General features: G+C 43.3%; 1 protein-coding gene across 1 annotated transcript in view; it reads right to left on the reverse strand.

The window, feature by feature from the left end:
• Positions 1-26,747, reverse strand: part of TNR (tenascin R) — a 483,754-nt gene that overhangs the window by 19,019 nt on the left and 437,988 nt on the right. Inside the window, exons 15-18 of the mRNA XM_018060627.1 lie at positions 24,535-24,654; positions 21,550-21,693; positions 20,741-20,871; positions 19,769-19,901 (exon numbers count right to left, since the gene is read on the reverse strand). Of these exons, the coding sequence (XP_017916116.1) occupies positions 19,769-19,901; positions 20,741-20,871; positions 21,550-21,693; positions 24,535-24,654 (528 nt within the window). The remainder of the gene's footprint in view (positions 1-19,768; positions 19,902-20,740; positions 20,872-21,549; positions 21,694-24,534; positions 24,655-26,747) is intronic.

Raw genomic sequence — 26,747 nt, forward strand, 5'->3', positions numbered from 1 at the left:
GGATAGGCTACCCACTCCAATATTCTTGGGCTTCCCTTGTGGCTCAGCTGGTAAAGAATCTGCCTGTAATGCGGGAGACCTGGGTTCGATCCCTGAGTTGGGAAGATCCCCTGGAGAAAGGAAAGGCTACCCACTCCAGTATTCTGGCCTGGAAAATTCCATGGACTATACAGTCCATGGAGTCACAAAGAATCAGACACGACTGAGTGACTTTCACTTTTACTTTCAAGGAGTGTATAAGTTTGGATAGGATGAAGGTTCCAGACTGTACCCTGGGAGAGGAAGGGGCATGTTCTCTTCCTTCGGGGCCCCCCCACTGGACTGGTTAGTGGAGGAGCTCACCAGACGTGCACAGGGCTGATGCATGGCTGCTAGATGTGCTTGCCTTACCTTTGTCAAATGGCAGGTCCACCTTGTAGCTTCGAGTTCCCCTTACTATAATTTAGTCTGTAGCATTAATGGAAAGAACCAAAAGCATTTTGCTTGTATAGACTATCTGGGGCAGCAATATTCACATCTTGGGAGCTTGAAGGAGACGTTTACTATGAAACCACTGCTCTCCATCCTACTCCAGCTTTCAAGACTGTCAAAGTTTCACCTCTCACCACCAGTCCATGATCAAATTATTCCTTTTCAGCTGTTGAGAGGAAGCAGACTCATTAATTGTTCCTAAACCAGAAACTATTAAAACTGAGTTCCCTGGGTTTTGCAGCAGATCTGCTCAATCAGAATGCTGTGGGGCAGTGGCGGGGGGAGGGGTGGCGGGAGGGGGCTGGGTGTCAGGAATCACTATTTAACTGAAGCTCTTCAGATGAGCCTGAAGAGCAGCTGGATTTGAACTCCACAGTTCCTCTAGTATGTTTTCCTCTTCTTAAAGAGTCCAGAGGTGGAATTGGTTAGCTAGACTGTGCTCTAAGGGGTGCAATGATCCGCTTTCTCTGCTGACATCCACATGGTAGAGTGGATAAACAGACTGTCTGTCTCTCTCTCGCCCTACCTCCCCTCTTTCCTTCTTTTCTTTCCCATTTTCCCTTTCCTTCTCTCTCCTTTCCCAGTGGGCACGTCTTGAGTAGGCTGGTCGCAAGATGTGTAGATTGAGCAAGAGGGGATAAGAGACTCTAATTATCCTTGAGTTTAAGCCTTGTGTCCCAGTTTTTACCATTAAATTCTCCTGTGGGGTTATTGGGCCCTGGTTTAGTTAATAATATATAACACACTGGTTCCCAATGTGCTTTGTTCATTGCATATACACTGTGGCTTCATATGTTTTTAGGAGATGATCAGGGCATTTTGGGGGGCATCCTTAGCTCCCTGGATGTTATACATCTAAAATACCAAAGACTCACCTTTAACCCTAACATAGATCATCCCAGTAGTTTTTCCAAGACAGAAATTTTAGGATGAAGACCAAAACTGGAAGGCTTTCCTTCTCTTCCCCTTCGATACAATTACTAGGACCTGGCCTGACAAAGAGGCTTTTTTCTTTTTCTTTCTTTCTTGCTTTTTTTTAAAGCACAGGCTGTGGTGATTACCAAGTTAAGAGGAAAGCAATGCCAAGCGATCGGTACACTGAAATGTCTTACAGCTAAGTGTTTCTAGATGTAATTGGGAGATCCACAGGGTCGGGGCATTCACTGGAAGAATGGCTTAGAAATTGGTTTCTGTTGGGCCTCTGGAGGCTGAATGCTGAGTAGAGGGAAGTGAGCTCTGTGATAAACAGCGCCAACAGAGCGCCCCCAGTGGGCTGGGAGAGAGGGGAGAGACCCTGTCCCTGCTCTGTCCCTTACCTGCTTTGTGTTGTTGAATGTGGTCTTTAAAATGGTCAGAGTTAACGGCTTTGGAGAGTGTCTGCCCAATCTACTGGCCTTAGCATCAGAACTGAACTATGATATCAGTATTTATCTCTGAGAACAATCTCAGAAAGACTCTGCAACTGCAGACAAAAGGTGCCGTTTCATATTAGCACAGGTGAGACCACCTCTGGCCACCCACCCTTACGCTTTTTTCTCAGAAGTGGGTTTGTGGGTAGCAAAGTTTGGGGAACAAGTCTGAGGCTGTGGACAGGGAAAAGTTATCTGTTTAGCCCACATGGGCTGTCAAACCTACCACCTTGGCCTCCTTCACAGTATCTTCCAATTGATTTATGTGTTTATTCTTTTGTGAATTCATTCAGCAAACATATAGGAAGTATCTATTGGGTTTTAAATATTGGGATAAGAGATTGAAATATAGGGAAGCATAAGACACAGTCTTATTTTTCAGGTTGCTCACACTCTGGTGGGAGAAAAAAAAAACAAATAAAACCCCAAGTTCTGAGTACTCTGGAGAAGAGATAAACAGGAGTATGTTAAGGCTGTATATTGTCACCTTGTTTATCTAAGCTATATGCAAAGTACATCATGCAAAATGCTGGACTAGATGAAGCACAAGCTGGAATCAAGATTACCAGGAGAAATAACAACCTCAGATATGCAGATGACACCACCCTTATGGCAGAAAGTGAAGAGGAAAGTGATGAAAATGAAAGAGGAGAGTGAAAAAGCTGGCTTAAAAATCAACATCCAGAAAACTAAGATCATAGCATATGGTCCTATCACTTCATGGCAAATAGATGGGGAAACAGTGGAAACATTGAGAGACTTTATTGTTTTGGGCTCCAAAATCACTGCAGATGATGACTATAGCCATGAAATTAAAAGATGCTTGCTCCTTGGAAGAAAAGCTATGACCGACCTAGACAGCATATTAAAAAGCAGAGACGTTACTTTGCCAACAAAGGTCCATCTAGTCAAAGCTATGGGTTTTTCAGTAGTCATGTATGGGTGTGAGAGTTGGACCATAAAGAAAGCTGGGCACTGAAGAATTGATGCTTTTGAACTGTGGTGTTGGAGAGTCCCTTGCACTGCATCCTAAAGGATATCAGTCCTGAATATTCATTGGAAGGACTGATGCTGAAGCTGAAGCTCCAGTACTTTGGCCACCTGATGTGAAGAACTGACTCATTTGAAAAGACCCTGATGCTGGGAAAGATTGAAGGCAAGAGGAGAAGGGGACGACAGAGGATGAGATGGTTGGATGGCATCACCAACTCAATGGACATGAGTTTGAGTAGGCTCTGGGAGTTGGTGATGGACAGGGACGCCTGGCATTCTGTAGTACATGGGGGTCACAAAGAGTTGAACATGACTGAATGACTGAACTGAACTGAACAAGGAGCAATCAAAATATGGAAGCACACATGAAGTGAATTCTGTGGCTGGTGAGGGTAGGGTGAGTGGTGGAGTATGGGGCAGGGGTTAGCAAGTGCTAATCAGAAAGTGCCTTTTATTTTAGGAACCAAAGTAGAAATTAGTCACAAATTGATGGAAGAGGGATATTCTAGGTCTGCACAAAATGTGGTCTATCTGGGAAACTGCAGGTTTCAGCCAGGAAACAAGAGAAAGAGGTGGATTGAGTGGGTGAAAGAAAGCCTTGGGGAAATAAGAGGGACTGGATCATGACATTTAAGGAACTGGGCCTTCTCCTGAAGGAAATAAGATGAAGAGCCCACTAATGGACTTTAAGCTCAAATTTTTAAAATAGCATTTTCCCTGTAGTGTGGAGAATGAATTAGATGGGGGTGAGAGTGGAGGTGAGACCTCATTCAGGAGGTGGCAGTAGGAATCAAGGTAGAGAGGTAGCAATAGCCTTCAAGGAGCCAATGGGAACATAGAATTAACTGTGCAGTCAACAGCTTGGATGGCTTTATCTTAAGCAGAGTTTCTGAGGAAGATCTTTAAGCTCTGAAGACCACTTGCCTTCTACCTACCAAGGGCTAACAAAACAGGCTTCTAAATCTTCCCTTTGAAGATCAACTAAAAGCACCCTAACAGCAAAGAAATGTTCTGACATAATTTACTATTCCTCAGATTTACTAATATGAGGAGATCCAATTCTATGGCAGATTAATTGATCATGGGCTGGCAGCTTCCAGCCTGGCCCTTCTCTGTGGCTCTTGATTTAATATCGCAAGGAAAGGGTGGGGTCATTGTCATGCCTCCTGCCTGGTCTCTTCCTGCCATACTGGCCCCACTTGCATCTATTCTCTGTATTTTAACCAGGGTAATATTTTTATAATGTAAAAGTGGTACTATCTCATCCTTTCTCTCACTTGCTGAGACCTTCCAAAAGCTTCTCCAATCAGTGGCTCTGATTGTAATGGCTTTTTGCAATTAGAATAACATCTAAAATCCTTAGCACATCCTATAAATTCCTGCATGCTCTGCCTCTGCCTTGTACCCCTCCCTCTTTCCCTTGGCTTTCTTTTAATCTGTTGAATATGCCAAACTTATTCCTCCCTTGAGGTGTAGTAATTACTCTTCTCTAGGCTTGGAATGCTCTTCTGTGTGATTCGTTCTCATCATTCAAGTCCTGGCTCAAATGGCTCAGCTCAAAGAGAGGTCTTTCCTGACCATTCTTGTTGAGGCCAGAGTCTGGGATGTGGGAAATAGTGGCAAGTGAATTCCAGTGCAGAGGAGATAATTTGAAAGAAGCCTGGGTCAGACCCACTTGCTTATCTTGGAGAGCCCCTCAAAGAGGCAGAAGGCAACTGGGATGCCCCCTGGGGACATAGATGCTGGTGACAGTGATTTTGGGGAGTCTGTCCTACCACAAGGACACTGGTACTGGCAAGTGCTATTTTGAAATCCTTTCTCTATTCTGTTAGCACAAAGGGTTTACCCACTTATCCAGCATCAGCCTTGGACCCCCTGGACCACACAGCTAGCCTTGCCAGAATCCAGCACTGCCCGCCATGGGCCAGCAGCTGCCACTTGGCTCAGAGCCTGGCAGCCAACCAGGCCAGGGGCCAGTGCCACCTGCCAGAATACCCACAAGAGTCAGTCCCCCTACAACAGAAGGACCCACAGAGTCCACACAGGGAACACTCCTAGCATATATAACTCTGTGACCAGAGCAAGTGTCCTGCTAGGCTCCCTAGGATGTTCCTACATAAGGCTACTAATCTGAGGTCAGGAAACATAACTGACCTACTTAATACACAGAAATAAAAACAGAGAATGAGACAGAATGAGAAGACGTAGGAATATGTTCCAATGAAGGAATAAGACAAAACTTCAAAAGAACTAAACAAAGTGGAGGTAAGCAATCTCTCCAATAGAGCTCAAGGTAACAGTCATAAGGATGCTTGATGAACTCAGAAGAATGAATGAACACAGAGAGGAGTTTAACAAAGAGCTGGAAGATACAAAGAAAAACCAAGCACAGCTAAAGAAAACAATAACTTAATTAAAAAAAAAACCAACACTAAGAGAAGTCAACAGCGGATTAGATGATACAGAGGAGATAGATCAGAGATACAGATAGATAGATCAGAGAACTGGAAGACAGACTGGAAATTACCCAAACTGAAGAGAAAAAAGAAAAACAGAGACTTAAAACTTGAGGATAGTTTAAGAGACCTCTTGAACAACATCAAGTGTACTAGCATTCTCATTATTGGGGTCCCAGAAGGAGAAGAGAGAGAAAAGAAGGCAAAGAACTCGTTTGAAGAAATAATAGCTGAAAACTTCCATAACCTGGGAAAGGAAACAGACATCCAAGTCCAGGAAGCAGAGTCCCAAACAAGATGCATCCAGAGGTCCACGTCAAGATGCTTTATGATTAAAATGGCAAAAATTAAAGGTAAAGAGTCTTAAAAGACTTCCTTGGTGGTCCAGTGGTTAAGAATCCACCTGCCATTGCAGGGGACATGGGTTCAGTCCCTGGTACAGGAAGATAAAGAAAGCTCAGTATCGAAGAATGGATGCTTTTGAATCATGGTGTTGGAGAAGACTTTTTTCTTTTTTTAAATTTAATATGGAGGCTAATTACTTTACAATATTGTAGTGGTTTTTGCCATACATTCACATGAATCAGCCATGGGTGTATATGTGTTCCCCATCCTGACCCTCTCTTCCACCTCCTTCCCCATCCCATCCCTCAGGGTCATCCCAGTGCACCAGCCCTGAGCACCCTGTCTCATGCATTGAACCTGGACTGGCGATCTATTTCACATATGATAATATACATGTTTCAATGTTATTCTCTCAAATCATCCCACTCTTGCCTTCTCCCACAGAGTCCAAAATTCTGTTCTTTACATCTGTGTCTTTTGCTGTCTTGCGTATAGGATCATCATTACCATCTTTCTAAATTCCATATATATGTGTTAATATACTGTATTGGTATTTTCCTTTCTGACTTACTTTGCTCTGTATAATAGGTGGAGAAGACTCTTGAGAGTCCCTTGGATAGCAAGGAGATCAAACCAGTCCATCCTAAAGGGTATCAGTCCTGAATATTCATTGGAAGGACTGATGCTGAAGCTGAAGCTCCAGTACTTTGCCCACCAGATGCAAAGAACTGACTCATTTGAAAAGATCCTGATGCTGGGAAAGATTGAAGGCAGGAGAAGAATATGACAGAGGATAAGATGGTTGGATGGCATCACTGACTTGATGGACCTGAGTTTGAGCAAGCTTTGGGAGTTGGTGATGGACAGGGAGGCCTGGCATGCTGCAGTCCATAGGGTCACAAAGATTCGGACACGACTGAGTGACTGAACTGAACTGAGGGGCAACCAAGCCCATGCTGAAGTCTGAGTGCCTAGAACCCAAGCTCCATAACAAGAGAAGCCACTGCTATGAGAAGCCCCTCACAGTGTAACATAAAGTAGCCCCTGCCCACTGCAACTAGAGAAAGCCTGCACACAGCAACAAAGACCCAGCACAGCCAAAATTAAATAAATTAATTAATTAAAAAAGAATCTTAAAAGCAGCAAGAAAAAAGCAACTAATTTCATACAAGGGGACTCCCATAAGACTTTTCACTGACTATTCGGCAAAAGCTTTGCAGGCCAGAGGGAATAGCATGATATATTCAAAGTGATAAAAGGAAAGAACCTATGACCATACTCTACCCAGCAAGCCTACCTTTCCAATTTGAAGGAGAGATAAAGAATTTTACAGACAAAAAAAGCTAAAAGAGTTCAGCACCACTAAACTGGCATTACAGGAAATGTTAAAGAGACTTCTTCAAGCAGAGAAGAAAAGACTATTATTAAAAACATGAAAATTGCAAAAGGAAAAGTCTCATTGGTAAAGGCAAATGTGCAGTAAAGATAATAGATCCACCAATTATAAAGCTAGTAGGGAGTTTAAAAGACAACAGCAGTAAAACCACCTATATCCACAATAAGTAGTTAAGGGATACGCAAAGCAGAAAGATGTAAAATATGATGTCAAAAACATTAAATATGGTGGCGGGCATGGTTGAAAAAAAAACACAATGTAGTGTTTGCGAAAGAACAGATCAATAGAGCATGGAATAGAATAGGGAGTTCAGAGTTCAGAGATAAATCCATGTATATATGGGACTTAACATACAGTATAGCACCACGAATCAATTGGTTACTCAGTAAAAGAGGGGTTATTCAGTGCTGGGGGAATTGGCTCACTGTGTCCCTACCGAATTTGTTGTTATTGTTTAGTTGCTCAGTTGTGTCCGACTTTTTTTGCAACCGCATGGACTGTAGCTCTCCAGGCTCCTCTGTCTATAGGATTTCCCAGGCTAGAATACTGGAGTGGGTTGGCATTTCCTTCTCCAGGAAATCCTCCCAACACAGGGATTGAACTTGCATCTTCTACACTGGCAGGTAGATTCTTTACCACTGAGCCACCTGGGAAACCCATCCCTATCTTATACTGTAAATAAAATTAAGACTAGATATAACAATACAGCCAGAAAGTTAATAGAAGAACATGTAGAAAATATTTGTGTCCTACAGGCAGGGTGAAATTTTTTAAAGAAAGACTTCAAAAGTTCAGATAATTATAGCTAATACTTAACTAGCACAGGAACCCTGATGGAAAGATGGACAAACTATATGAACAGGTAATTTACAAAAAAGGAAACTCAAAAGTCTAACAAGGATTTGAAGAGATGTTAAAAAAAAAAACATTATTTAATGAAATTCAACTAAAACAGTGAGATATCAATCACACCTATTAGACTGTCAAGAATTACAAAGCTGGATCATGTCAAGTCATCAGGAATGATGTATATCATTAGAAAACAGGATCCTTTGTGCACTGTTGGAGACAGTGTAGACCAGTACAACCATTCAGGAGAGCAGTACTTAGTTAAGCCATATAAACACATACCCTAAGACCAACAGTTCGCTTCTGGATACATATATCCCAAATGTATTGCCTCAATGATTTATATGTGGACATGTAAAACATTTGCTTCTGCTTTATTGACTATGCCAAAGCCTTTGACTGTGTGGATCACAATAAACTGTGGAAAATTCTGAAAGAAATGGGAATCCCAGACCACCTGACCTGCCTCTTGAGAAACCCGTATGCAGGTCAGGAAGCAACAGTTAGAACTGGATATGGAACAACTGACTGGTTTAAAATAGGGAAAGGAGTACATCAAGGCTATATATTGTCACCCTGCTTATTTAACTTACATGCAGAGTACATCATGGCTATATATTGTCACCCTGCTTATTTAACTTACATGCAGAGTACATCATGAGAAACGCTGGGCTGGATGAAGCACAAGCTGGAATCAAGATTGCCGGGAGAAATATCAATAACCTCAGATATGCAGATGACACCACCCTTATGGCAGAAAGTGAAGAACTAAAGAGCCTCTTGATGAAAGTGACAGAGGAGAGTGAAAAAGTTGGCTTAAAGCTCAACATTCAGAAAACAAAGATCATGGCATCTGGTCCCATAACTTCATGGCAAATAGACAGCGAAACAGTGGAAACAGTGTCAGACTTTACTTTGGGGGGCTTCAAAATCACTGCAGATGGTAACTGCAGCCATGAAATTAAAAGACGCTTACTCCTTGGAAAGGAAGTTATGACCAACCTAGGCAGTATATTAAAAAGCAGAGACATTACTTTGTCAACAAAGGTCTGTCTAGTCAAGGCTATGGTTTTTCCAGTAGTCATGTATGGATATGAGAGTTGGACTATAAAGAAAGCTGAGCACCGAAGAAGTGATGCTTTTGAACTGTGGTGTTGGAGAAGACTCTTGAGAGTCCCTTGGACTGCAAGGAGATCCAACCAGTCCATCTTAAAGGAGATCAGTCCTGGATGTTCATTGGAAGGACTGATGTTGAAGCTGAAACTCCAATACTTTGGCCATATGATGCAAAGAGCTGACTCATTTGAAAAGACCCTGATGCTGGGAAAGATTGAGGGCAGGAGAAGAGGGTGACAGAGGATGAGATGGTGGATGGCATCACCAACTCAATGGACATGAGTTTGGGTAAACTCTGGGAGTTGGTGATGGACAGGAAGGCCTGGCGTGCTGTGGTTCATGGGGTCGCAAAGAGTTGGACATGACTGAGAGACTGAACTGAACTGAACTGATGAGGTATTTACTATAGTACCATTTATGGTGGAGGGAGACTAGAGACAATGTGATGTTCATCTTCAGGAAAATGAAGAGGTAAAACGTAACGTGTGCACACCATGCAATATTTTGCAGTGGTTGGAAGCAAATGATTTTATACATGTATAACACTGTGTGCAAGACCAGGGTTAGTCGTGTCCAACTCTCTGTGACGCCATGGACTGTAGCCCGGCAGGCTCCTCTGTCCAAGGAATTCTCCAGGCAATACGACTGGAGTGGGTTGCCATTTCCTTCTACAGGGGATCTTCCTGACCCAGAGATTGAACCCGGGTTTCCTGCATTGCAGGCAGATTCTTTACCAGATGTCTGAGCCACCAGGGAAGCCATTATAACAACATAGATGGATCTTAAAAATGGTGCTGAGCAAAAAAATAAAATAGAGAATGAGTTATGCAATCTAATAACATTGACATACATTTAAAATATACTTAAGGCAACATTTCAAAAATACATTTGAGAAAACACAACAAAAGTGTACAAACTTAGCACATCAAAATGGCTCCATATGAAAGGTGAAAGAAAAGATGGGAGGTAAACAGAAATAAATGAATAAACAGAGAGGGACGTTGCTGGAGACTGACGCTGGTCATATGTGATAAACTGTGTGGTGTGATTAATTCAGACCTCTCATCTGACACCCATCTGTCTACCCATGGTGGGCATGCATGGGAATGGTGTGTTCAGATGGGATGTTTAGAGCCCTACCAACCTTCTTCAAATCCAGGTCCCAAAGAAAGGAGAATGCGGGCCTCTCCTTTTAGGGGTCTGCTCGTTTCAACAGCAAGAAGTCAAGCTGTTTCTAAGTAGTGGAGAGGAAAGAAGCCTCTCCAGTGTCCTACTTAGGTGTGGGGAAATGGCATAGATGGGAATAGATTGCAATGAATAGTGGTCATCATGCTCTCCTTCCCCACTGATAACGATGTGGACTTGCATGACCCGCCGTCTGTTGTCCCAGAACCCAGGGTTTGCCCATCTTCATTAATTTTCACAACCTCAGAAAATGAAGCTCATGTTAGATCACACTCTAGGAGTTTTCCTGAAAAGCCCCAGAGAGCAGCTCAGTGTGGCTGCTGGGAGAGCCAGGGACGGAGTGAAGGCAATAAAGAAAACTTCTCATTACCCATCTCTGGGTGCCTCCGAAAATGATTGTCTTCGCTTAACCTCAAGGTCAAGACAACCTATTTTATAGTGTTCGCTGTCTCCGAGGACAAGCTTTAGTGAGCGCCTTGTTTGCTTCTCATAGTATTAAAATAGACAATGAAATCTGCTTCTCGGAAGATCATTTCACCAAGTCCCTGTTGCTCTGTGGGGAATATTTGTTTCCTCATTTATATTCATGTCTCTAAAAGACAAGTAGGCCTTGGATGAAATTTCAGGCGACAGTAAATTATAAATAATGTATCCATATTTTTTTTTCTCTTCTATACTACTTGTATTTAATTCCCCCCAGAGTCTTGTGCAAACACCAGAGACAAGAGGACAGGAAGCTATTAACATGATGGAAACAATGAAACGGGCTTATATTATATGGCAGGAAGGCAATGAGAAGAGACATCTTGATCAAAGGAATTTTTTGAGGTTTTGTGGGAGCCAGTTCTTTTCTTTTTTCCTCTCTTATATTATTTATTTATTATATTATTTTTTTAACATCTCAACTTTTTTCTTTTTTCTAAACCATTAAATTGGCATCTGCATGCAATGAGTTCTCTTTGCTTGGCCCACCCAGGATAAGACGAGGGTTTGTCAGTGGAGGGAGGCCACTTTGGGGTCCAGCCTTAGACTCTTTTGTTCCCTAAACACGACATAAAAAACACTTAGAACAATCAGCTGAGATCAGTCTAAGAACAGGATACTGCTAAGTGGAAGTTCAGGTACTATTAGTGAAGTCAGAAAGGGTGTCAGTTACTAGAATGAAATTAGCCTATAAACCCATCATCCCTGGTGTTCCTCAGATCTCTTGCTCAGCAGGAGTGATTCATGGAGTTCAGGAAGGCAGCCCTTCAATCTTTTGAGTAAGTGAAGATAACTCTGCTCTTTGTTTTGGTTTCTTTCTCTCCTCTCTCTTTCTCTCTCTCTTTTTAAAGGATGCTGCAGATGGAGCTTGCAGGGTGCTGCATGTGGCTTCAAGGGTGTGTGCGGGGAGTATGCTCTGGTCCTGCTGGAGGGGCACGGAAAGGATGGGTTAGAATGTGCTTAGTGTCAGCAGAGGGTGGGGAACTCAGAATTGCATAATCAGGGCTGAGGCACTGCTGCTCCAACCACTTTTCCCAGAGGAAGTCCACTCTCAGGGGATGTCAGGAGATATCCAGGGCAGACAGGGGACTTCTGGGATGAGAAACACCTGGATGCCCAGGTGCCCAGTGAAAGTGAAAGTCATTCAGTCATGTCCAGCTCTTTCCAACCCCATGGACTATACAGTCCATGGAATTCTCCAGGCCAGAATACTGGAGTGGTTAGCTGTTTCCTTCTCCAGGGGATCTTTGGAGGCCTCTTTCCCCCCACCCCACTCCCAGACTCTTCCTCAAGGAGTCTAGCTCATGTCACCTGTCAAGTAAACCCCAGTCCTTTTCTTCTTGGTAACATCTCCACTCCTACACTTAGAAAGGTCATACACTTGTATTCTCTTCATCTCTAAGAAAATTTGCTTTTTTGGTGAGGGATTTAGGAGAAGGGGGAGGGCATGGCACAGGCAATGAGCACTCGCTAATACTGACATGCATATTTTCAAATTACAGTTTTCTCCAGGAGGAAAGATTCCCTTTCCCCAACACCCTCTTCAGCATTTATTGCTTGTATTTTTTGATGATTGCCAAGCTGACCAGTGAGGTGGTATCTCATTGTAGTTTTGGTTTGATTTGCATTTCTCTGGTAAGTAGTGATGTTGAGCATCTTTTTATGTGCTTTTTGGCCATCTGTATATCTTCTTTGGAGAAATGTCTATTTAGATCTTCTGCTCATTTCTTGATTGGAATTTTTTTAATATAATAAGCTGCATGAGCTGTTTGTATATTCTGGAGATTAATCCCCTGTTGGTCGCTTCATTTGCAAATATTTTCTCCCATTCTGTGGATTGTCTTTTCATTTTATTTATGGTTTCTTTCTCTGTGCAAAAGCCTTTAAGTTTAATTAGGTCCCATTTCATGTACCCCAATGTCAACAGCAGCACTGTTTACAACAGCCAGGCATGGAAGCAACCTAAATGTCCATCAATGGAGGAATGGAGAAAGAAGGTATGGGAGACATATATCTACCTCGAATGGAATATTATTAAGCCATAAAAAAGGACAAAATAATGCCATTTGCAGTGACGTGGATGGGCTAGAGATTGTCATGTTGAGTGAAGTAAGTCAGACAAAGACAAATATCATATGATATCGCTTATATGTGGAATCCAAAAAAATAGTATCAATGAACATATTTACAAAACAGAAAGAGAGTCTCAGATATAGAAAACAAACTTATGGTTAACAAGGGGGAGAGGAGAGGGATGAATTTGGAGATTGGGATTGACGCATACACACTATGTGTGTTAGTCACTCAGTTGTGTCTGACTCTTTGCAATCCTATGGACTGTAGCCCACCAGGCTCCTCTGTCCATGGGATTTCCCAGGCAAGAATGCTGGAGTGGGAATACTGGAGTGGGTTGCCATTTGATAACTAATAAGAAATAATAATAATAGCACAGGGAACTCTACTCAATATTCTGTAATGACCTCTATGGGAAAAGAATCTAAGAGTGGATATATGTATATGTATAAATGATTTGCTTTGCTGTACAGCGGAAACTAACACAACATTGTAAATCAATTGCACTCCAATAAAAGTTAATTAAAAACATTATCAGAACTTTATGGTCACTGTGTCCATTGTGTCTTGATTTTGTCCAGAGCCTGTCATCATGTACACTATAAAATTTACTGTGTCAGTTGCTTTGAATCTTAAAGAAAGTACTGACATGCAAATGACTCTGTAAGCTCTGTGTAATTCATTTGAGGAAATCTGCATGTGAGGTGGCAGAAAGAGCCTGCAATCAAAGAGACACGTGCATCATACTCTGTAGGCAGTCCCTCTTCGCATGGGCTGTCCCTGTAAGGGGTACTGAAAATCTCCTCCTACAGCTTTTTCATCAGAAACCCCCCTTCCCGGGCTCTGCACCTGGGATTTATCTGTTCCTCTCAACCACCATTTATTATGTCAACTATGTGCCCAGCTTTGTGTGAGGTGATGTCTTGTGCATTGCTTCTGTCCCTGGATTGTCACTATGCCACTGGTCATTTCAGTGGGTTTGGGATGCATCAGTGATTGAGATTTAAATTTGAGCATTCCAGGGAAACTCTGTGAAAACTTCTAGACATAGACCCCTCTTTGCCATGTACCACTGTGGTTGTAGTGGTAAGTCCGTCTCTGGTTCCCCAAACTGCATGGAACAACTTGGGGAGTAATTACACTGATGTTACAGGCAAGTGGGCTCTTCAGTGCTCTCCTTTCCAGGGGGGTTATTGGTCATCCTGTGGGGGCTCAGTGTCAACTGAAGTCTCACAAAAAGAACAAACACCTAAATACACTGTGATGGTCCCTCTGTGCTGTCCCCGGAACAAAGCCACTACCCTGGGCTCTGTCCCAGATTTCCACAAATTGTCAACCCTCTGTTTACTGGACCTTACTGGGCCCCCAGCTGGATTTGGGATTCTAGACTCAAACTATTGCACACCCTTTGGCGGTGACTTCATCTAACAGAGGCTAGCGGAGGGCACGGAATCTGGCATGCTCTTACAATGCAGGCAGATACGGAGCAAGGCACAGCTGCAAGATACTGCAGAAACCCCAGGCGTATTGTCATCCTGCCCAGCACCACTAGCTGTGGTGTTACTAGGATGGGAATTGAAAGCTCATACTACACTGAGCAAGCAGTGAAACCCATGCATTTGGGGAATGAAATGAGTAGTTTAGACCTAATAAATATGCAGATCAGGGGCTTTGTTTATGTTTCTGTCATCTGTGTCCTTTTTAGCAGAAGGAAAATTTTAATTCAGTGAAAAGCTCCAATCCCTGGGTCTTGGGGGTGGTGGCTTGAGAAGGGAAACCCTGGAGGACCCTTTAATTAACCTGTGAATGTGCAGGGAAGGGCTTGAGCAAGATGGTGACACCTTGGTTCTGAGGTAAGACACCTCTAGAAAGTCATGGAGCTTGAGCTTACTTGACTTCAGCCCCATAAAAGAGATCAAGTGTCCTCCAAATTCTGCTTGTCAAAGACCCATGTTGGATACATGTCTTCATTGAGTCACCAAGGTTTATTTTCATGTTTTAATTAAAAATCATTTTTCTGATTATCATGCTCATTGTCAACACTTTGAAAGATATTGAAAAGTATAAAAAGGAAGGAAAAGGGGGACTCAGTCATAATTTCACTACCCTATGGAATCACTAGTGATATTTGGGTGTATTTGAGCCAGTGCTGGCTTTGTCTTTCAGAACAAGTCTAGTTGGGGAGGTGGAGAAGGCAACGGCACCCCACTCCAGTACTCTTGCTTGGAAAATCCCATGGAAGGAGCCTGGTGGGCTGCAGTCCATGGGGTCGCTAGAAGTTGGACACGACTGAGCGACTTCACTTTCACTGTTCACTTTCATGCGTTGGAGAAGGAAATGGCAACCCACTCCAGTGTTCTTGCCTGGAGAATCCCAGGGATGGGGGAGCCTGATGAGCTACCGTCTGTGGGGTCGCACAGAGTCGGACATGACTGAAGTGACTTAGCAGCAGCAGCAGCAGTGGGGGAGACACCTGGGTAGATGGGCGACTTTCTGTCACCTCTCTCCAGTGATGGGAGGATGGGTCTGGGGGTGGACAGGAATCCAGTCGCCCTGGTGCTCTGAGATGACAGCAGAAGTGTGTCTACAGATAATGAACATGCCTTCACTTGCCCCTGCTGGCTCAGATGGTAAAGAATCAGTCTGCTGATGCAGGAGCCGTAAGAACTGTGGTTTTGATCCCTGGGTCAGCAAGATCACCTGGAGAAGGAAATGGCGACCCACTCCAGTATTCTTGCCTGGAGGATCCCATGGACAGAGGAGCCTGGCTACCGTCCATGGGTTTGCAAAGAATTGGACACGACTGAGCAACTAACAGCACACTTGCCCCACATGGTGTACAGCCGCCCTCCTCTAAATATGGGGAGAGGGAGGATACAGTCTGGACAGGGCAGCACCGCATAACAGACTGCAGAGAGGCACCCTGGAAAGTGGCAGGAAGGGTTGTTAACAACACAGACCGCAGCGCTAGCACACCTGGGGTCAATCCCAGCTGTCCTACCTGAGAGCTATGGGATCTTGGGTGAGTTACCTTATCTCTCTTTGGCCCAGTTTCCATATCTGTAAATAAGGATACTAGAACATACCTCATAGACTGCCATGAGGATTAAGTTAGAATACATAATACTGTTATAACAGTGCCTGTCAAACAGCCCTCAAATATCAGGTGTTAGTTTATTTCCTATTGTACACATTAGATCAACCTTACCCCTTAAGGTGGGGTTCCCTGGTGACTCAGACAGTAACGATTCTGCCTGCGATGCAGGAGACTTGGGTTCTATCCCTGGATTAGGAACACCCCCTGGAGAAGGGAATGGCAACCCACTCCAGTCTTCCTGCCTGGAGAATTCCATGGACAGAGGAGTGTGTAGACTGCAGTCCATGGGGTCGCAAAGAGTCAGGCATGACTGAGTGACTAACAATTTCACTTCACTTTTCATCCTTTAAGGGTATTTCCAGTATCTTCTGCTGATATTGGGTTAGCCAAAAAGTTCATTTAGGTTTTTCTGTATAATGAGATGGAAAAACCTGAAGAAACTTTATGACCAACCCAATACTTAGATGAAGGAAGGCAGAAGGGATGCTGGATTTAGAAGTGGAAGACCTTGGTTTAAGTTCTGACCCAGCACTTACTACCATGTAAGTCATTTGATTTCCAGGCACCTAAGTTTCATCATCTGAGGTGAATGGGGATAATAAGACCCTTCTTACCAGTTGCTGTAAAAGAATGGGTTGCTACCATAGAAATGCAGAAGTGCTTTGTGGATGGAGAACCGTATACTTCATACTGGGGCTATATTTGTGCAGGTTTTATAGGCAGCAGAGGCAGGAAGGAGGGAAGGACAAGCTGTGCTGGACAAACCTTTGCAGAAATCTGCACAGGAGCCTGCTCTCTTACTTGGTGCATTTAGTTGGTGCAGGAGGACCAGGAATTTGTGCTGCTGGTTCCTATGGTTGCCTCGGTAGCAAGAGGGTCCTGGCAGGGCTCTAGCAGTGGGGGAAGGCAGGAGTTCAGCTCAGTTCAGTTCAGTCAGTCCCTCAGTCGTGTCCGACTCTTTGCGACACCATGAATTGCAGCACTCCAGGCCTCCCTGTCTATCACCATCTCCCGGAGTTCACTCAGACTCACGTACATCGAGTCCGTGATGCCATCCAGCCATCTCATCCTCTGTCGTCCCCTTCTCCTCCTGCCCCCAATCCCTCCCAGCATCAGAGTCTTTTCCAATGAGTCAACTCTTCACATGAGGTGGCCAAAGTACTGGAGTTTCAGCTTTAGCATCATTCCTTCCAAAGAAATCCCAGGGCTGATCTCCTTCAGAATGGACTGGTTGGATCTCCTTGCAGTCCAAGGGACTCTCAAGAGTCTTCTCCAACACCACAGTTCAAACGCATCAATTCTTTGGCACTCAGCCTTCTTCACAGTCCAACTCTCACATCCATACATGACCACAGGAAAAACCATAGCCTTGACTAGACGGACCTTAGTCAGCAAAGTAATGTCTCTGCTTTTGAATATGCTATCTAGGTTGGTCATAACTTTTCTTCCAAGGAGTAAGCGTCTTTTAATTTCATGGCTGCAGTCACCATCTGCAGTGATTCTGGAGCCCCCCAAAATAAACTCTGACACTGTTTCTACTGTTTCCCCATCTATTTCCCATGAAGTGATGGGACCGGATGCCATGATCTTTGTTTTCTGAATGTTGAGCTTTAAGCCAACTTTTTCGCTCTCCTCTTTCACTTTCTTCAAGAGGCTTTTTAGCTACTCTTCACTTTCTGCCATAAGGGTGATGTCATCTGCATATCTGAGGTTTTTAATGTTTTTCCCGGCAGTCTTGATTCCAGCTTGTGTTTCTTCCAGTCCAGCGTTTCTCATGATGTACTCTGCATATAAGTTAAATAAGCAGGATGACAATATACAGCCTTGATGTACTCCTTTTCCTATTTGGAACCAGTCTGTTGTTCCATGTCCAGTTATAACTGTTGCTTCCTGACCTGCATACAGATTTCTCAAGAGGCAGATTAGGTGGTCTGATATTCCCACCTTTCAGAATTTTCCACAGTTTATTGTAATCCACACAGTCAAAGGCTTTGGCATAGTCAATAAAGCAGAAATAGATGTTTTTCTGGAACTCTCTTGCTTTTTCCATGATCCAGTGGATGTTGGCAATTTGATCTCTGGTTCTTCTGCCTTTTCTAAAACCAGCTTGAACATCAGGGAGTTCACAGTTCATGTATTGCTGAAGTCTGTCTTGGAGAATTTTGAGCATTACTTTACTAGCATGTGAGATGAGTGCAATTGTGTGGTAGTTTGAGCATTCTTTGGCATTGCCTTTCTTTGGAATTAGAATGAAAACTGACCCTTTCCAGTCCTGTGGCCACTGCTGAGTTTTCCAAACTTGCTGGCATATTGAGTGCAGCACTTTCACAGCATCATCTTTCAGGATTTGAAACAGCTCAACTGGAATTCCATCACCTCCACTAGCTTTGTTTGTAGTGATGCTTTCTGAGGCCCACTTGACTTCACATTCCAAGATGTCTGGCTCTAGATTAGTGATCACATCATCATGATTATCTGGGTCGTGAAGATCTTTTTTGTACAGTTCTTCCGTGTATTCTTGCCACCTCTTCTTAATATCTTCTGCTTCTGTTAGGTCCAGACCATTTCTGTCCTTTATCGAGCCCATCTTTGCATGAAATGTTCCCTTGGTATCTCTAATTTTCTTGAAGAGATCTCTAGTCTTTCCCATTCTGTTGTTTTCCTCTATTTGTTTGCATCGATCACTGAAGATGGCTTTCTCATCTCTTCTTGCTATTCTTTGGAACTCTGCATTCAGATGCTTATATCTTTCCTTTTCTCCTTTGCTTTTTGCCTCTCTTCTTTTCACAGCTACATCTACTACTGCCGGCAGGAATCCCTCAGAAGAAACGGAGTAGCCATCATGGTCAACAAAAGAGTTCGAAATGTAGTACTTGGATGCAATCTCAAAAATGACAGAATGATCTCTGTTCATCTCCAAGGCAAACCATTCAATATCACAGTTATCCAAGTCTATTCCCCAACCAGTAACACTGAAGAAACTGAAGTTGAACAGTTTTATGAAGACCTACAAGATCTTTTAGAACTAACACCCCAAAAAGATGTCCTTTTCATTATAGGGGATTGGAATGCAAAACTAGGAAGTCAAGAAACACCTGGAGTAATAAGCAAATTTGGCCTTGGAAGGCAGAATGAAGCAGGGCAAAGACTAATAGAGTTTTGCCAAGAAAATGCACTGGTCATAGCAAACACCCTTTTCCAACAACACAAGAGAAGACTCTACACATGGACATCACCAGATGGTCAACACTGAAATCAGATTGATTATATTCTTTGCAGCCAAAGATGGAGAAGCTCTATACAGTCAACAAAAACAAGACCAGGAGCTGACTGTGGCTCAGATCATGAACTCCTTATTACCAAATTCAGACTTAAATTGAAGAAAGTAGGGAAAACTGCTAGACCATTCAGGTATGATCTAAATCAAATCCCTTATGATTATACAGTGGAAGTGAGAAATAGATTTAAGGGCCTAGATCTGATAGATAGAGTGCCTGATGAACTATGGAATGAGGTTTCTGACATTGTACAGGAGACAGGGATCAAGACCATCCCCATGGAAAAGAAATGCAAAAAAGCAAAATGGCTATGTGGGGAGGCCTTGCAAATAGCTGTGAAAAGAAGAGAAGCGAAAAGCAAAGGAGAAAAGCAAAGATATAAGCATCTGAATGCAGAGTTCCAAAGAATACCAAGAAGAGATAAGAAAGCCTTCTTCAGCGATCAATGCAAAGGGAGGAAGGCAGGAGTAGGGGAAAATAATTATTTTCCTTTGCAAGAAGAGGCAATTGAGTTTCTCTGATGGGCTCCTCCCTGGATAAGTCTCAGCAGAGGCTGCTGAGGAGCCCAGTGCTATGTAGGGGAGGAGGAGACGGCAGGGTGGAGGTACCCCTCTCACCTGTGGCGAAGGCGGTGGAGGTGATGCTGCTCCGCTCCATGTCCTGGGCTGCCTGCAGGAGCACCGTGTAGTCTGTGCTCTCCAACAGGCCCTCCAGTCGGATCCACGTGTCCTCCGCGTCCACAATCAGCTCCTGCAGGATGAACCAGGGGAGGGAGGTGGAAGGATGGAGGGGATCAGGGAAGGGAAGTCCAGACCCCGTGGTCACTATTACTGTGACCATTTTTATTCCACATCACGTAAGGAGAAGATGTTCCAATAAGCAGAGAGAACATGTCCTATGTGGGACTGACGCCAGCTCCCATCCCATGGATGCACGCTGGACAAGCTTAGCCGTGGGTTATTGAACGCTATGGTTTTCAGATCACACGGGGTCTCCTGGAGGTGTGATGAAGGAGGAACCTAGGCCTCCCTCTTCCACACCCGCAGACTAGCTCTATTGAAACCTATTCTGTTTATTTGGTTTCTGAATATGATTTCACTTTACAAAAAAAAAAAAAAAAAGGATTCCACCATTAACAAACATTTGACAACCAGTGCTATAGGTGGCCTGTTTCAACTACCACCTAAAACAGAAAGTTGTGATCTCTTTACTGTGGGCTGTATAGATGGAGCCTTTATCGTGCGTATTGAGAGGCACATGCACATGAGACTGTTGAATTTGGTATCCAGCTCATGTTTGCATGGCCCTGTTACTGAAAGTTCATTCCAACACTATGTACTTATTAATTGGCTTGGAAGCTGGTATTGGCAGCATCAATCACAACCGAGTGAAGTTGCAGAGTAGATGCCCCTATTACCTAGAGCAGAAACTGAGGCTCAGAGAGGTTGAGTGTTTTGCCTTAACTTGCACAGAGACTAACACTCAAATGTCTGGCTTGCAGATGAGTGCTCTTTCCTCAACAGCCTGCTATGTATCCGTAATGGCAAACTTGGTTTACTCCCTGTGGGCTGCTTCCAGAAAAATCTCACCTTGCGGCTTCCATCAGTGGATTTGTAGGTCAAGATGTAGTTTTCAATCTCTGCTCTGGGAGGCTGCCAGGAGATCAGGGCACTTTGTCTGGTGACTTCACTAGCTGTCAGATTTGCAGGAGCATCCAGGACTGCAAAGAAGAGAAAATGTGAGGAGTGGGCACCCCTCCAGCTCCTCCCTCTTTGATGCCAGGCATGTGGACCAATTTGTCTATCTATGTGATCTCTGGGCTGCTCACATGGTGACCCCAGTTCTCGTTTGGACAGGAGCATAAAGGACACTCCTGGGCAGAAGGTAATCCTTCAGCATCATGATCATTCCTGAAGCTATCCCCTCTTCCCTCACCTGGTCCCCTGGGCCTGGATGTGGCATCGTCCAGTCTGAAATCATGACCTTGTTAAACTTGCATGTCTGTGAGTTGAATTTACATCATTTACAAATTTACTCTTGAATTTACATCATTCCCACATGTATAATTTTGTCTACTGTCCTCCTGGCCATGGCTGCACCTGGCAATTCTCTCCCAGATATTAATTTGGGATCCATCAGACTTTAATGGGCCAGATGCATTGCCAGTACTGGCCTCTCTTGACCTGGTTCTACTGCTCTCAGCCAGACTCAGGAAGAGAGTTGCAGCCCACTTTCACTGACGTTTGGGCTGCAGTTAACTAAAATAAGAATACCTCATAACTGCATTGTCCAAAACCTATAGACTCTAATCTAGTCTAGCCCTTGGAAACTGATCATTTTCAGGATCCATAAAGGCCTCCCGGGATATTGACATGGAGCTGACCACTCGAGTACTCACGGGTAGAGAAGTTGGTACTGACGGTACCACTGGTGAGAGGCCCGCTGGTGGCATACATGGTGACAGTGTAGTGGGTCCTAGGAAGCAGGTCAACAAGCTGGAATTCCTCACTGTCCCCATCAACCAGGATGGTCTCTCCAGCAACTAAAATCAGATGGATATGGATAAGGATTGAACAAGACTATTCAAATGCACTGTTAGAGTATTTTGGAAAAAATCCTTTAGAGGTTATTTAATTTGGCATTATATTCCATACAAAGCTCCCCTCTCATCTTGTTTTTCATCATAATTGAGAAATTATTTGGAGGCCAGATAATCTTTCATATAACATCTACCGGGTCTCTGGAGTTAGAATAAACCAAATCTCTTGTTTCATGACCCCTTCCTGCCCTTCACTAATTCCAATCAGGTTTTCTCTCCTCTAGACTAAGAGCACTCAGCCCAACCCCCATTACGTGTATGAAAGTGAAAGAAAGTGAAGTCGCTTAGTCATGTCCGACTCTTTGCGACCCCATAGCCTGTAGCCTGCCAGGCTCCTCCGTCTATGGGATTTTCCAGGCAAGAATACTGGAGTGGGTTGCCATTTCCGTCTCCAGAGGATCTTATGAGATGATTCTAAAACTGTCACATTCCTGGCCACTTTCCTCTAAACAAGGAACTGTTTATCAGTGTCCCTGCTGAAATGCAAAACTCAGAAGAGGACCGAGAACAATAATTGAGATGAGCTGACAACGAAAGAAACAGGTTAAGACTCTGCTTTTATTTGTGCCAAGTATGTATATTAATCCTGGTCCTAGGATATTGTTATCATAGGCTGAGATTAAAAATCATCAAAGATCATGTTTAAAACCCCTCCCAAGCTTACCTTGTGTAGTTGATTTTTTGCACCCATGGGAAGGGATTTGCATTCATTTCTACTGCATTTTTCCTTGTTGACTGAGTGTGGGGCTACCACTGCAGTTTACTAAAATACATCTGAATTTGGATTCTAACAATCACAGTTTTGTTTGAAACATAAATTTTGTGTTCATATCTTTTCTATATTCATTCAAGCTGTTGATAAAACTGTTCATTAGATCAAGGCCAAGCCTCTTATTGCGTCTTGAGAATACTTCTGAGTCATTCAGCATTTAATAGAGTTTACTGGGCACTTCTCCAAACAATGGCAGGACTGAAGTTTCAATTTTTTGTGGTCTAATGACATAGAAAAGCATGCAAACAAGTTAAAATCTAAACTAGCCCTTTGAAAGAGCTCATATAATGGCTCTATCTTTTTAATCTCCTTTGCAACATGGTGCCAATAGTCAGTGCTCCAGCCACATCAACTGTGGCAGTTCCTGAGACTCTCCAAGCTTTCTTTCTAAATGCACCACAGGCTGCTCTTTTTCTTGGAGTTCACGTCTTTTTCTTTTTCTCTTGTTCTCAGATCTAAGATCTGCCTTCTTTCTTCCCCTCCACACCCTCACTCCAAATCATAGTGGCCCATCAGGCGTGGCAGACTGGTATTTCGTACTTGCCTGCATCATGACGCTGCCCATAGTGGGTTGTAACTTGTTACTTGTCTGCATCCTTACTAGAAGTGAATTTTTCAAAGATAAGAACTCCTGTTTTGCTTTGAATCACTGTAGTCTCAGAGAGTGCATGGCACTTTGGAGGAAAAGCAAAAGCAGTTGTTGAATGAATGGAAATTGCTATGATGGAACTCTGTGCTTCATATCTGTGAGCAGGTGCATCTGACTGCCTTAAGGGAATAATGAGAGCTTTGATCTAGGAGATTGTGTTGGAACTGAGACTTCAAGGATGAGTTTAGTAGGTAGATAAGTGGGGAAAGAGTTTCCTGGTACAGGAAAGAACATGTGCAAGTGCATGTTGGCTTGAGAAGGCAGGTGAGAATTTAGAAATGCAGGGTCGTAATGTGTAGGGAGGGGTGGTAGGGTTGATGTGGCTTGCGCATGCACACAGCAGGGTTAGGATGTAGCCACAGTAATGATGTTCATTCTCCGGGGAGGGTCAGTCATTCGATCAGCTGTAACTCCAAATGTGATCCACCATGCAGTTTTCTGTCTAAATGGGAGGTGGGCATTCTAATGCCTTGCTGAGGTACTGATGTGCTAGCAGATTTGCCAATGAGAAAAAGGGGGCAAAAAGTGGTTTGGGCAAAACTCATACTTTGCGAACCTGTGCTGGTATGTAATAATCATTAATTCCTTTCCAACTTATTTAATAGTCTGTTTTGGTTTCTACTTTCCCAAGCTTTGACAATCAGTTTACTTTGCAGCTTACAGAATTGACTTAATCTGTCATTTTTGAAAATCAAGACATCTGCCTGCCGTCTGTCTTCTGGTATCTTTGTTCTCTGGATTCCTGCCTATAACCCACAATATTCCGTGAGAACATGTATAATTTAGACAGAGAAATAATTTCCTAGGCCTAGACACTTGAACTACTCAATAGCATTCTGCTCTGGGCTTCTCTATTCAACTTCAAATAGCATTAAGGTGCGTAAGTATGGCAAAGAAGACATTAAAACTCAAGATCTCATGTTGGCTCAACCTTTGGGGTTGGATATGGATAGAGAAGATCAAAGCGACAGAAAAATTTAGTAGTTCTGAATCCTCTGTCACTTATTATCATGGATGGTCCTTTAGCGTTTTCCTCACTTTGTAAAATATCTAGAAAAGTCATCTTTCTTGCCCATAGCATTCTGGGGCGAATTCTGAGTTTTGTCTTTCAAATGCCACTTTTGTTTCTGTATTGGTTACATGCCCTTTTTGTACTTTTTAGATTTAACTTCGCAACTCCCATAGTTGATACAGTTGACAGAGTTTGGGGGCTATCTTGAGGGCTTTATGCTGAAATTAAAGCAGGGAAAATTTCTTAATTTTCTTTCAGATTAAAAAGATTTTTAAAAAATTTTCATACTGGTCTTCAGCCCCAATCCCCACCGTTCCCACCTGCCTAGTGCATTGACCTGCAGACACCCACCTGCAAAGTGGGTGAGAACAATGACGTAGTTCTCTACTTCGCTCACGGGCGCCTTCCACTGCAGCAGGGCTTCGGTTGGGGTGATGTTGGAAGCAGTCAGATCCGCAGGATTGTCCATGGCTGAAACAACATAGGAAGATACCAGGTAGAGGTAAGAGGAACTGCAGTGTGGAAGAGCAGAGAACTATCTCCTGTAGTTTCACCTGGAATGCATGTCTGCTGCTGTGTGACACAGAATAATGAAGTGAATGAAGACCTCTTTTCTTTCTCCCCTTCTGATTCCATCAGCCCCTTCCCCTTCTCCCATTTCTCCTTCCTTTCAAGCACCCAGCACTCCCTTAATTATTCTCAGATCTTTTTTTTAATCGATTCATTAACTTCTTATGTGCAGAGCAGTCGGGTGTTATGGGGGAGTCCAAGGTATGACTCTTGTGCTTTAGACATTTAAACCTAGATAGAGAAACTAAGAACACATAAAAACTGTTATATTTTTGTAGCTGATGAGCTAATACGCTTCCCAGGCTTTTTTTACTTGCATAAATGTTGATAGAAGGGGCATGCCATGTGAAACAGTCTCTGTTGATGAACTGCAGGAAGTGTGGTGGGAGTTCCATGAAGTCAGGGAGTAACCCCAGCACCTAGAACTTGGACATTGCTCAGTAAATACTTGTGGAATGAAGAATGGGACTCAGGTTGCCTTTAAAGTCATATCTGTTCATTGAACTCTTGCTTTGCTCCTCACAAGGCTGACTCTGTACTGAGTCCTGGGCTCTTTTTTTGGCATAGAGAGTCAAGGGACTTGGTCCAGGCTTAAAGCCAGGAGTGCCTGTTGAGGAACAGAGTTTGTTCATCATAGCACCATATTCTTATTCGCACTTGCACATGTGGTTTACTTGCTTCAGTCATGTCTGACTCTTTGCGACACTATGGACTGTAGCCCACCAGACTCCTCTGTCCATGGGATTCTCCAGGCAAGAATACTGGAGTGGGTGGCCATTTCCTTCTCCAAGGGACCTTTCCGACCCTCATCTCTTACATTGCAGGTGGATTCTTTACTGCTCCTGTTCCCTGCCTCATTTCCTTACTGCACCTCTCTTTCATAAAGTTGGGATTTATCTTAGAAATGCAGGTTATTACAGTAGTTTAGGTATCAGCTCAACCTATGTGTCATGTATTTTAATTTTGGGGACCCAGATATACTATTAATCTCTCCCTCTTCTCTAACTGGAGGCTCTTATTGCTTGTCTATGTCATTTATTTCAAAGAAACAACCATTTACAATTTTAACATCTGAATTGTGTCCATAATCTATGCCTTGAACAAGGTCTTCAAATGCAACCTTCCAAAAAGAAAGAAGAAAAATCTTAAGAGACTACATTTAGCTTGACCTCTCTGAGACCTACCATGAGACCTTGAGGAGTAATCATTGTCAAAAGTTATAAAATCATAGACCTCCCACTAAAGCAACAGCAACAGCAAAAGAACAAAATAAAACGTTTCTGTGAGTAATCTAGTTGTTGGGAGTTGCCAAAATAGCTCTGTCTGAACTTGAAGGAGGGAAGCTGGTACAGTGCACTATTGAATATATGATTTAGAAATACTTGCTTATGACCAAGAACTCAAGGAATGAGTTCTTGACCTAAGTTGTTCTCTTATACTTTTGGGTTAGGAGCCTCGTGAAATCCATTTTATTGTCCTCACTGAGAAAAACCCTAATTTCTTTAATGTGAATTTCTAAGACGTAGAGGAATGGACGAGAAGGGTTTCTTTACAATCACTGGGAATGAAATAAAATGGACTGGAATGGGTGAGTTTAACTCAGATGACCATTGTATCTACTACTGCAGGCAGGAATCCCTCAGAAGAAATGGAGTAGCCATCATGGTCAACAAAAGAGTCCGAAATGCAGTACTTGGATGCAATCTCAAAAATGGCAGAATGATCTCTGTTCATCTCCAAGGCAAACCATTCAATATCACAGTTATCCAAGTCTATGCCCCAACCAGTAACGCTGAAGAAACTGAAGTAGAACGGTTTTATGAAGACCTACAAGACCTTTTAGAACTAACACTCAAAAAAGATGTGCTTTTCATTATAGGGGACTGGAATGCAAAAGTAGGAAGTCAAGAAACATCTGGAGTAACAGGCAAATTTGGCCTTGGAATGCGGAATGAAGCAAGGCAAAGACTAATAGACTTTTGCCAAGAAAATGC

This window comes from Capra hircus, chromosome 16, assembly GCF_001704415.2.
Source record: "Capra hircus breed San Clemente chromosome 16, ASM170441v1, whole genome shotgun sequence".
NCBI lineage: Eukaryota > Metazoa > Chordata > Mammalia > Artiodactyla > Bovidae > Capra > Capra hircus.